This window comes from Takifugu rubripes, chromosome 8 (assembly GCF_901000725.2).
Source record: "Takifugu rubripes chromosome 8, fTakRub1.2, whole genome shotgun sequence".
Taxonomy (NCBI): Eukaryota; Metazoa; Chordata; class Actinopteri; order Tetraodontiformes; family Tetraodontidae; genus Takifugu; species Takifugu rubripes.
The window spans coordinates 12,479,947-12,491,953 of NC_042292.1; the positions used below are offsets into that span (position 1 = coordinate 12,479,947).

At 38.4% G+C, this 12,007-nt stretch overlaps 2 protein-coding genes across 2 annotated transcripts; both read right to left on the bottom strand.

The window, feature by feature from the left end:
- Positions 1–3,601: 3,601 nt before the first annotated feature.
- On the bottom strand, positions 3,602–5,873 carry LOC101063762 (uncharacterized). The gene is made up of 5 exons (XM_029840963.1): positions 5,321–5,873; positions 4,540–5,223; positions 4,324–4,458; positions 4,197–4,231; positions 3,602–3,863 (listed from the first exon to the last, which is right to left on the bottom strand). Exons 1-5 carry the CDS (start codon positions 5,412–5,414, stop codon positions 3,750–3,752), a joined length of 1,062 nt encoding a protein of 353 aa, XP_029696823.1. The 5' UTR covers positions 5,415–5,873; the 3' UTR covers positions 3,602–3,749.
- A 2,095-nt stretch (positions 5,874–7,968) lies between these two features.
- On the bottom strand, positions 7,969–9,735 carry LOC115250833 (uncharacterized). Its single transcript, XM_029841054.1, has 5 exons — positions 9,581–9,735; positions 8,793–9,476; positions 8,567–8,692; positions 8,449–8,492; positions 7,969–8,293 (listed from the first exon to the last, which is right to left on the bottom strand). The coding sequence occupies exons 1-5, from the start codon at positions 9,621–9,623 to the stop codon at positions 8,162–8,164; spliced, it is 1,029 nt and encodes a 342-aa protein (XP_029696914.1). The 5' UTR covers positions 9,624–9,735; the 3' UTR covers positions 7,969–8,161.
- Positions 9,736–12,007: the final 2,272 nt, after the last annotated feature.

A 12,007-nucleotide genomic window follows, 5' to 3' on the forward strand; every position in this document is an offset into this window, starting at 1 on the left:
TCACAGGACACTTGTTTGTTTTAAGCAATGTCCTTTGTACATTAATGGTACCATTTGTCATGTAAGGTGACTATTCTCCCTTTACTTTCTATCAATGCAAAAAGCAGACGTTGGTCCCAGTTTGGTCTATTTTTTTATATGCACTCATTACTTGGAGTGTCCTGTTAAAAATTTTCTTCCTCTGAGTGGACTTCTGTGACTGCATTCTTTGACATTATTTGAGCCTTGATCAACTGCGGCTAAACATTTTCCCTATTTCATCTAGAGTGCACAGTGAGTGAAGATACCTCAACTTCCTTTTGGCAACACTGACTCTAAAACCACTAATATTGTTGCAACACTTCTTAAACTTCTGTTTCGCACAGTGGAGAACAAAACCATCTTTGTGATTTGTAAAAATATGATGTCCTTTATGACATTATTTCTGAAGTGAAAGATAATTTGTCCCAATTATGTAGTTTATTCCACCAAAGCTCTGCAGTGCACATCTTTATTATTGAGGTTTTTTTTTTTTTTCTTTTCTCTTTGCTTCATTCTGAAGGGACAAAAGAGCATTACCTGCAGCACCCCCATAAGGATCCTTGATATTTGATTTGATATGATTCGATTCAAGATATGTCTTTGGACACATGTTAAGCACATTTCAAGGACCGCCTTTTATCACCTGAGCACATAGCTAAATTTAGGCACTGTCTATTTCTTCTGAGCTGGATTACTGTAAATTCACTTTGTTCACTTATTCTGTTACTGAACAAGTCATTAAAGTCTATACAACTGGCCCAGGTCCTGCTCACATATAAGGTTGTTCATGGTCTTGCACCATCGTATTTATTTATTGCTCACTTGGGTTGAAGGTCCAAGGACACAACTGTGCAAGCATGGTTAGGCTTTGGTCTATTCTGCTTGATGGAGATCTTAAGGGCTTCATATTCATCTTATCTGAGTTTTTGTTTCTTTTCTTTTTGTTCTTCTCAACTTGTATGGCGTCTTCTCTTCCTTTACTGTTGGCCCACTTTGGATATTGGCAAAATGTGTGAACGTGTTATATGTGGTAAACCAAATAGGCAGAAAGTTGCATGGGTATGCAACTTATGCACCCATAGAAAAGGAAATGTCAGTTTTATCGAGAGGCTTAAACTTTGCAATTAACAAAAACAATACCCAAAGAGGATTGTCCACTAGGTGTGCATTATTGAATTTGGTGGATCAGTCCTGTCCAAAATACCACAGGCAATGTTTTGATCCAGTCTGCCCTGATTGTAATTTAAATGAGCTCAATTTTATTTTTATTGTATGTCTTAAAATCAAGATTGTCTTGAAGTGTTTTGCAGAAATAGAGATCCCAGGTCTTAACAGGAAAGCCTCACTTGAAAATGGACAAAACCTTGAGAAGGACCAGGCTCATATGGGAGGACCCAGGGAAAAGTGGGAGGAAAAAGCAAGATGCAGCAGGTGGGAGCAGAGGAAGAGCTGAATAGACAAAACATAATCAGAAAGTTTTATTTTGCAACAACGAATCACAAGGGTAAAAGAGGTGGCAAATACAAAATAGGGCAGGTGGGAGTTGAAAAATAGGTTAAACGGAAGCATCACTGACTGACAGAAGTGTTAACACATTCGCTTTCAATACTCTTGCTTCTTCTTTTTGATTCTTTAACCTTTTGCTTACTTAACGCAGCATAAAGGACATTATCTTCTTGAATCTGCTAACAAAAGAGAGAAACCAAAATCATACTCTATATACTGTAGACCACAAAAACGTTTAAAAAAAAAAAGTTTAAACCAGTGTAGAATATTGATACTATCAAAGTAGTTTTGGTAAAATGTGATGCCAGAAACTCCACAAGCAAAAACAAGGAAGATATGATGCCAACTCCAGTGATTCCATTGTGATGAGCGTGTTTAGAAGAATGTTGAGATCCTTGTTACATTATCTGCTCTTAAACAAAAGGCTGATTTTGATTGGCTAGCAAAAAAACGACACTAGCTGCCCAAATTTGAAAACAGTGAATATTTCTTTAATTATACCTTGTCTTTATTATTTCTCAAGCCTATATGATTAAAAGTAGTTAACACGAAACGCAATTATTTTTTCAAGCTTACTAATTAATCGATACAACCAATGTAACAAAGGTCAGAGGAGATTCAAAGAAATGAAGCAGCTAGCAGAGGGGAAGCTAACAGACCATGAAAAATGTTTTTGGGTTTCTGTGCAGCTCAATCATATTAAAGTTGGCGACTGACTCATTGCAAATATACTAAGGATTAACATGTGCAATCTCAGTAATATTAAAAATTCTACAATGCAAAATGTTAAATACATCACATTATTTCTTTTAACTGTTTTTGTCAATGCACTAAAGTGACACTTTTGACGCTGCAAAGACTTCCTGTTTGAAACCACAAGGCCAGAGTGGAAAAAGTAAATGTAGAACCAACCCATGCACATAGCCCAGAGCTTATGTGTTTACACAGCAAGCTGGAAAACATATTCTGACCACGTTTTCAAATTACTTTGGGAAGGGCAGCAAAATAAATGGAAACTTAAAATGTGACTGGTATTAACCAAATGCTTTAGTGTGGATAATTTATATCCAATGAAATGCCTAAAACTACAACAACTGTACAAAGAAAAACAGACCCTCTAATCTCATAAAGGAATGAATCCCTGCCATCTCTCCAATCATCTGCTAATTTATCAATTCCTGCCTCACATCTTGCTCTAACTCAGACACCCTCAAACATGTTCACGTCACTCCCATCTGCAAACCTAGCCTCGGACTAGATATCCCAAGGAACTTCCTTGTCATGTCAATTCTTTCCTTCATGTCACAGGTTGTGGAATGCCTGTCAGCAGAAAACCAACCTATAATGACCTCTTTGAACAATTTTAATGTGGGTTCTGGTTCCAGACACTGCACTGGAACTGCACTTATCAATGTTACATAGATTCTCCTCCTCTCAACTTATTCCAAGCAATCACACATATCACTGATAACAAACTCTTCTTGATAAAATCAATTCCTACAAACTTTCCCTCAAAGCATCCGCGGTTGGGTCCCTCCTTTTCATTATGTATGTGTTCCTATTGCTATGATCATCTATTGTCTCTGTCTTTGTTTCCACTGCTATGCTGATTATATCAACTCTAAATCTATACCTGGACCATCACCTTCACCTCACCCTCAACAACGATCAATTGATCAACAACTCCACGACTCCATACACTCATGTTGAGAGTATTTATTTTATTTATTACCTTGGACTTACTCTTGACACCCCCAAAACTGCCATTTTTGTCGATCACTCTCTTATTCCTCCAGTGCATCACTCACATACACCTTCATTACATCTAGACTTCACTACTGTAATAAATAGGAATCAAACCTGGCAACAGACCTTTCTCTGCTGCTGTCTCCACCTTCTGGAACGCTCTGCTCACAACCATACTAACCTTCAAAACATGACTCAAAACTGTTTGAGATTGTTTTAATTTGCTGTTTTTTTCCTTTTATTACTTCCTTTGTGTATTACTTGTGTTTTTAATCTGAAGTACTTCTGAAGTTGTTTTTATTTTAAAATGTGCTTTTTTGGTACAGCCTCTCTACAGATAAGATGTATTCTTCTTCTCATTCTTATCCAGATGAGAAGGCAAGAATCTTATTTGCAACAAAAAACATGCAGTTGGCTTTAGCTTCTTTATCCATTACCGATGCCATGTTTATAAGAACTTCAGTTCCTCTGAAGCATCAGTGAGCAACAGAAGAGTAAACACATTCTTTTTCATTGGTCTCTCTTTTTCTTCTTGATTTGTTAGCTTTCTGGTTCCTTAAAGCAGCATATTGGAGATTTTCCTCTTGAACCTGGTAAGATACAAAAAAAATAATAAAAGTATGTACGTTTGATGACAAAACCTGAGAACAAAATTTAAAACAATGTACACTATTGCTACTGTCAATATCACATCAACGCTGTTCATAAATACAGTATACAAACATCTTTTTTTTTTAAAATAATCTGATAAGAATGAAGTTTTATTCTGGATTTCTATGTCTATAATGTCACCCATGTAAAGGGAATACAATGGTAGAAGCTGGTTGAATGGACAATTGGCTATAATATATATATAATCATGGCTTGATCATCTTCGAACACAACACTTACTCATGTATTCATTCTAACACAATAACACTCACCCTTTCAATCATATCACAGGATGGATCTGTTTGATCTGTTTAAAAATATCAAATACAGCTTTACTTCCAAAAACTTTACTTTTAAATTGAAATGTGATATAATTGACTGAAGGACAAGAACATTTACCTGTATGCTTGGAGCTAATCCTCTTGTACACTTTGAACAGTGTTAAAGCCAGTAAAGCACACAGGATGGTGATGAATGCCAAAGCACCAGTCAAGAAATACACCAGCAGCAGCAGGATCGGAGAATTTACTTTGTCTGTATTTCACAGATTAAATATTCATACAAACATCTCTCAGGTTTTTTTTAAATAATTGTATTAAATATTGTTTTACTTACTCTGAATATTCAGATTTGTTCCATTTCCAAACAGAATTTGTCCACATGCTGCAACAGCACAATGGTAGGTCCCAGCCTTGGAAGTATTCAAGTTCCTCATGGACAAATTGTAGAAACAGGTGAGGTTTTTTCTCTCACACTGTTCTTTCTTGCCTCCATGGGTGTAAATGAGCTCTGGTTCAGACTCTCCTGACTTCTTGAACCAGTAAACTGCGTGTTCCTCATCACAGGTCCGATTATGTACTCTGCAGTTCAGAGTCACAGAACCCCCAGACTGAACAGACTCTGATGGTGACTGATGGACCTCTACTGGTACGGTCAAATGTAAACTCGTAACATGGACAATATAGATATTTTCAAAGTTAAATGCGTTCACGTAGCTACTTGTGCAGTAATAAATTCCTGAGTCTGAAATCCTCAGCTTTGCAATAATCAAGTGGTAGTTACTCTCTGTAAAGTTTACTGAAAAGTGATTGTTTAACTTCCCTGTGCGCTCTACCTTTTTATCATGTTTATAGAAGTTAGAGAGGAGTATCGGTTTCTCTCCCTGTGTTTGCTTGTACCAATGGAACGTATTTGCAGAGTTGTCCTTATAAGAGCACTGCAGTGTCATGTTTTCCCCAACAATAGCAAATACTAAACTGTTCACTGGATACACAAATGAGGATGTTTCATCTGTCAGGACTGAATGAAAAAGAAATCAACAAAATTAACAAAAATACTTCATTTATAAATGTTTAGCATGAAATTATCGATACATCCACAAGATGATAAAACTTACCAAAACCCCACAAGCAGAGAAAAGGGATATACAAAGCAAACTTCAATGACCCCATCGTGACGAGCATGTCTAGATGAATGATGTGATCCTTCATTTATGCGATACTCGTAATCAATAGAGCAAATTTGATTGGCTACCCTGAAGTGACATTGACTGCCCTAAAATGGGAACAGTGAACACGTGTTCAGTAGATCATACCTTGTCAAAGTTTCTTAAGCCCATTCCCTGAAAGTATATTAATGTCAATGATGGACCTTTATTTACGCCACTACCTAACATAATGCTGAATTCATGGTTTATGTTCAGGGAACGACTGATGTCTGTATCCAATCCTCCACCTGGTGAAATGTAATTATGAAAATATTAATTGTAACAGTCAGAGAAAATTGGGTGAAATTTCACATTATTGGTGCAACTCATGAAAAAGATTCAGTCAATGCAGTTTTATAGTCTTAACATGGTTTTACCACAAAGACCAAGAGGAATAATGAGTGAAATTCCAAGTCAGCCACTTCTGAGCCAGTTGACAGAGTGACTGAATTATGTTTTCTTACCTTGTAGATGGAAGTCTTTCTGACAAACAAGAAGAGCCATGACATCTTTTGTCTAGCTTCCTGTTTCATTGATAGCTTCCAGCCCTCAAAGGTGTGAAAAACTTTAAAGAAATGAAGTAGATAACATGGAGAGAAGTAACATTTGGGGACAAAACTTATATAAGCCCTGTTGCTGTTCTATTTGATTGTCTTTTAGGGTAGTTTATAGCTAAGCTATATGTGTCATTTTTATAAAATTAATCCAAATTTTCACCAAATTGTGCCAACGATGCAATGTGAGAAATGATGCATATGTTTATAGTACTCTAATGTGGATTACATTAATAGCACAACAATGGCAATTTTATTACCCCTATTTATTTGTTTTTAACTGTTTTTGCTGTTGAACAACAAAATCAAAGCATCAAAGTCATCCATTTTGACTTCTGTGCAATGACACTGCAAAGACTTCCTGTATGAAACCACAAAGACGGAGGGGAAAATGTCAAGCCCACTATGCATGTATGCACAAGTATGACCAACACAGCAGAATGCACAGCAATATAAATAGCAAACAAGTAGAGCAACAATTAATGTTGTGTTCTTGTTTTTGGACCACAGTGTTTTTCTGGGGAGGGGCAGGCACAGTGTGTCTATTCTGATGTAAAACATTTAAAACCCATGTGTGGAACTGCTTCAAAAGATAGAGGGAAGACATTGAGCTTCTCATGCAGTTCTGATTAACTTGGTGGAAGTTGAGATTTATGTTCATAGTGGAGCCAAGGGCTGTCATGCAGTAGTAGAATAAGAAATGTCTGAGAAGTTGACAACATTTCAAAAGCACAGAGACTTCTCTTTATAGGGCGTCAGCGGTTCTTGTCCCATGCCCCAGGAGAGAGTAGAGCACTGACTCTCATGCATGAATGGGTGTTTAGCAGTTTGGGGAGACTGCTAAGCACAGTGTTGTAGGTGGAAGAAAGGTTAGACCTTAGCCCTCCACCTCGTCTATTTTTTGTTTGTTGTCGTAGCCTGGCTATGATGGCTTCTCCTATACCACATTTAAATCATCCAGCTTCCGTGTTTAAATTCTTTAAATTATTTTTTTAAAATGGGAAAACAACATAAATCTACTTAAAAAATACAGCAGAAAGGCAAGCATACCCTTATTCATTATAAATGCAACATGAGCCATAAGGGGTTGATTTTGATCCCCTTCTCTTGTGAAATTAACTTGACTCAGGAAGTGCCGCTACAATGGAACATATTTGGTCGTTACGTCTTTGTGGCCACCTTTGAACAGAAACTCTGCATAGACTTCCTGTCGGCAGCCACACGGACAAAGTGAGCGGAGTGACCTTGAAAAAGTGCACACTGAAGGGAGACAGATCTAATCTTTAACTGGTAACCTCACAGAGACCAGGGTGTCAGGTTGTGTCATTCAAACTGTACATTTAGAAGAAACCGTTAAAGATATCTATAGTAAAAAGCTGTCCTTATTGGAAAATATTTGACCCTTATCGATTTAGCAAATTGGAAATGATGGCCATTCAGTCCCACTGAGAACACACGGTAGAACATTTGATTGTGAATTTAAATATAACGGGTAGGTGAAATATCAACATCATTATCTTTGGTGTAGAGCTCTAGTCTAGCAACACTGCTGACTGATCTCAAACTATGAACACCAAGTAGGCCTAATTTTATCCCACACCAATTAGAGCCTCATAATCCTTTGGAAATAAGTGGTGTATCCAGAGAAGACCAGAAGTCCCGACCCTTCCTTATATATATGTATATATATGTATGTGTGTATGTATGTATGTAGGTTTTACTATAGATCTGATGAAGTTGAATCTGTCTTTAATGTGGTTTTTGACACCTAATCAACCGCATAGCCTCATATCACAGTTGAGTACATTTGATGTGGATCTAAATTGAAAGACCATCCTTTATTTTTATAATTTCTTAAGCAAGACTGTGGCAGGCTGTGCTTCCTGTATTCAATTTCTGACTTGTTTTTCCACTAATGGAAACTTCAACTCTGAGTATTTCACTACCTTCACCGCAGCAGTGAAAAGTGAATGTGAGACGTAAAATTCAAGCAAACAAGCAAAATATTTAAAAATTGTCTTTATTGACACTGAGTTTTCTGGATTATAAAGACCCATTTGCACATCCTCAATTTAAAAAAAAGTTCTCCAAATTGACCTATTCTTCCACTGATACTCACATATATTGTACGTTTCCTGTTAATGATATCTTGGACGAGTTCCATCATCAAAGCATTCACAATTCATCACAAATTTCACTATTTTGCCATTTTTATTGTTGAGTACACGCAGACACTTTTCACATGTTGGTATTCCTCCTCTCCTAGATCACCTTCACTGGATGTTTTTAACCCAACAGCAGCATAATGGAGGTTACCTGCATCATGGCTCTGTTAAAAGCACAGTATAAACAATGAGGAAAAAGTTAGCATTAATTTAACAACTCATTAGGATTTTTTAAAAATGTAATCTTTTTCTTGTCTGCTATCTCCATTGCAGCGTCAAGGTAGGGTTGGGGTTTAAAGATAATCTAATGATTTGTTACCGTGATGTCGGAACCTGCAGAAATGGACTGATGATCAACAGTTCCTGTAGTGACATAGCATGAATGATTTATCCTGGTCAATGCAAAATCATCATCTCCTTTCCTGAAACAAACCTACCTTTACAGACAGAGCAAATTTGTCTTTTCAGTGTATATGAGGTGAAAGCCAAGACAAAGAGTAGGATGATGGAAACCGCCAACGCCGAGCTCAAGCAATACACAACCAGATGTTCAACTTTGCTTTCTTTAGCCCGTCGACAGAAGAGGGGAAAAAAATTGTTTCCTGTCAAATATTTCAGGGCTACACATAATTGTTTTTAATGAAATAATGGAGCATTGCTTACTTGTAAGTTGTACTTGTGTTCCATTTCCAAACACAAGCTTCCCACAAGAGGCCAGAGCACAGTAGTACATTCCTTCATCGGAGGAGTTCACTGACTTTATAGAGTAGGTCAGAGTACATTTTCTGTTGTGAGCCTCGTCCACACAGTTTCCTTCATTCTGATACATGATTACAGGCTCACCCTTTGTCTGTCTGAACCAATAGAGGCTCTGCTCCCCTTTACATTTCTCACCGTGTGCTTCACAACTCAACTGCACCGAATCCCCTGGTCTGACGGGATCCAAGGCTGGCTGATAGACTACACCCTGGATGTTAGAGAGTGGCATTGTGACATAAAGGAAAGTCCCCTCTCCAAATTCCAGGGAGTTGAATTCCAAAATCCCGCAATAGTAGGTGGCAGAGTCAGACAGGAGAAGGTCAGCGATCGTCAGGTGGTTGATTGTTTCTTTGCTCTTCACTTCAAATCTGCCTTTAAATGAAGGGTAGATGGCTGCTTCCTTGTTGTGCCTCATACGACTTGATATGATCTCAGGTTTTCTTCCCAAGCTTTGCTGGTACCAGGAGAAGAATGTGACTGAATCCTCTCCACAGAAGCATTTCAAGGTCACCGTCTGGCCAATTTGTGCCATTAGGACCCTAGGGTCCTGAGTGATGCCTAAGGGCTGAACAGCAAGTGGCACTTGACCTAAAAAAAATACAATTTCACGTCAATTAGCTCTTAGGTTTTCCTTCATAGACATTAAGAAAATACACATAAAAAGCCAAAAGGCAGAGAAATAAAATACTTACCAATTCCACAAAGAAGCACAAGTAAAATGCAAAGTGAAGCCATCACGAGAATCTACTCTTTATGTCCTGCTTGTCAACGGACATACTTTCCATTTATGAAGGAGTTCAAGGCTGCTTGTGATTGGCTAATCTAACCTTCCTTTTTTTTCATGTGCAAAAATCAAATTGGATTGGGCGTTAAGAGGCTGAAACAACAACAAAATTCAGGTCAAATGACTTAAGCCTTGGTTAAAAAGTTAATGATTGGCACTTATAGGTGGTGCAGTGCATATATTTCTGAGGCCCCATTTTTGGATCATGCTAGAAAAGTTAAAACAATCAATAATTGAATCTTTATTTATATAGCATCTGTTACAATAAAAATTGTTTCTAGGCGCTTTACAGAATCCCAGGGCCTGACGCCAACAAGCAACAGTGGCAAGGAAAAGCTCCCCTTTAACAGTAAGAAACCTTGAGCAGGAACAGGCTCGTGTAGGGGGACCCTCCTACTGATGGACGGCTGGGTAGAGAGAAAGGAGAAGGGGGAGGACAGGTAGAGGACAGAATAGGTAGAAAACATAGAAATACATTAATAATACAAGCTGATTGTATAAGAGTAGAGTGGGTCAGCATAGTTGGCGGTCGCCAGGCAAGCATACGGCTATAGGGTGGCTATACCTGTAGATGGATACAGAGGGGGGGGGTCAGAGAAACTACATGAGAAATAACATCATCACTGATCTACTCGGAGAGGAGAGGAGAGGAGAGGAGAGGAGAGGAGAGGAGAGGAGAGGAGAGGAGAGGAGAGGCAGCCATGACCCAGTGGGGTGACAGAGGCCTGTCAGGTGATCATGTTTCTGGACCCTGGCAGCTTCAGCCTATAGCAGCATAACTAAGATATTAACCTAATAATTAGACGACCCTCTGAGTATGATAATTTTTCTGTCTGGGATAATAACAGAAACTACAGAATTACTAACAATAAGCTTTTTCAAAGAGGAAGGTTTTTTGTTAGGTTTCCTTTTTTCAGGACCTGAAAGCAAGCAAAACACAGTGATAAAAAGTCCAAAAACCAAGTCTTCATTGAGAGATCAAGTTGAAAGTCCTCCCGGACCGCAGGGAAATCACCCTGAAAAATATATAGGGGTGAAGGAGTGTAAGGGCTTGTTTTAGACCCTGTATGTTCCCACAGTCGGCACATCTGGTGATGGTCCAGTTCTTGGGATGGCCTGTTTAGCTTTTTCTCTGATAGCTAGAACTTTATCAGTGAAGAAGCTCATGAAGTCTTCACCACTAAGGGAAGAAGGGATACGTGGATCTAAAATGCTGTGATTCTTAGTTAATTTGGCCACAGCGCTAAAAAGAAATATGGGGTTATTCTGGTTTTCTTCAATTAACAAAGAAAAATAAGCTGTTCTAGCCTTTTTGTAAACAGCCAGACAGTCTTTCCAGTATAAATGGTAGGTATTTTACAAGAATACCACTTCCTTTCTAGTCTTTCTGAAGACTTTCTGCTCAAGGGTCCTAATGTGTGAATTATACTAGTGGGCACACCTCCTCTCATTTAATATTTTCTTTTTCAGGGGGGCAACAGAATCAAGCGTGATTCTTAGTGAGGCTGCTGCACCTTCAGCAACAGAGTCGACCTCAGCAGGGCTAAGATTATAATGACTGATCCCTGGAGAAGCACACAGTGGTCCTGGGATTAACACAGGGATCACTTCCTTAAACTTAGCTACAGCATTATCTGAAAGACATCTGCTATAGTAAGACTGTGTTCTGAACATAGAAGAATCTTTAATCATAAATGTAAAAGTGATCAAAGAATGATCTGACAGGAGTGGGTTCTGAGGGAACACTGACACATGTTCTACCTCAACACCATAAGTCAGAACTAGATCAAGGATGTGGTTGAAGATGAGTTGGTTGATTTATCTGTTGAAGGAAACCAACTGACTCAAGTAATGAAATGAAGCCATTTCTAATGCTGTCATTTACAACATCTACATGGATGTAAAAGTCTCCAATAATAATGACTTTATCTATCCTGAGGACCAGGTCAGGTAAGAGAACTCAGATAGGAACTCTGAATGTGGTCCAGCAGGGGGTTGATATATAACTACAAATAAAAGTGGCTTTTCTGTCCTCTGGTTCAGATGGGTGATGCCAAGAGTCAGGCTTTCAAATGAACTGAAGCAATAATAACTTGGAGTGATAGACCAACCAATCCACCAATCCAATATAATAACAATATGTCATATTCAATGAGTCCCATTGATTGTGCAGTTCCTCCGGCCATAACAAAGGAAACAATTGATGTTGTCTGTCTTTTTCAGGCTCTTCTAGTGTTTTTGTCAGGCCCAACATTACTCAAGATATAATGACTTCCTGTGAAAAGACCACGTAAAGCACTTCTGAGGGAGTGGAGCCACTGCAGCGTGTTTGTGA

Excerpts from the sequence above, each read along its gene's own strand:
- LOC101063762 (XM_029840963.1), bottom strand. The coding sequence starts at position 5,414 with ATGAAGGATCACATCATTCATCTAGACATGCTCGTCACGATGGGGTCA. Across the intron at positions 5,224-5,320 it reads TCTCTGCTTGTGGGGTTTTG|TCCTGACAGATGAAACATCC; the intron begins GTAAGTTTTATC and ends TTTTTCATTCAG. Across the intron at positions 4,459-4,539 it reads AACAAATCTGAATATTCAGA|ACAAAGTAAATTCTCCGATC; the intron begins GTAAGTAAAACA and ends TGTGAAATACAG.
- LOC115250833 (XM_029841054.1), bottom strand. The coding sequence starts at position 9,623 with ATGGCTTCACTTTGCATTTTACTTGTGCTTCTTTGTGGAATTG. Across the intron at positions 9,477-9,580 it reads TGTGCTTCTTTGTGGAATTG|GTCAAGTGCCACTTGCTGTT; the intron begins GTAAGTATTTTA and ends TATTTTTTTTAG. Across the intron at positions 8,294-8,448 it reads CTGCAGGTTCCGACATCACG|AGCCATGATGCAGGTAACCT; the intron begins GTAACAAATCAT and ends TGCTTTTAACAG.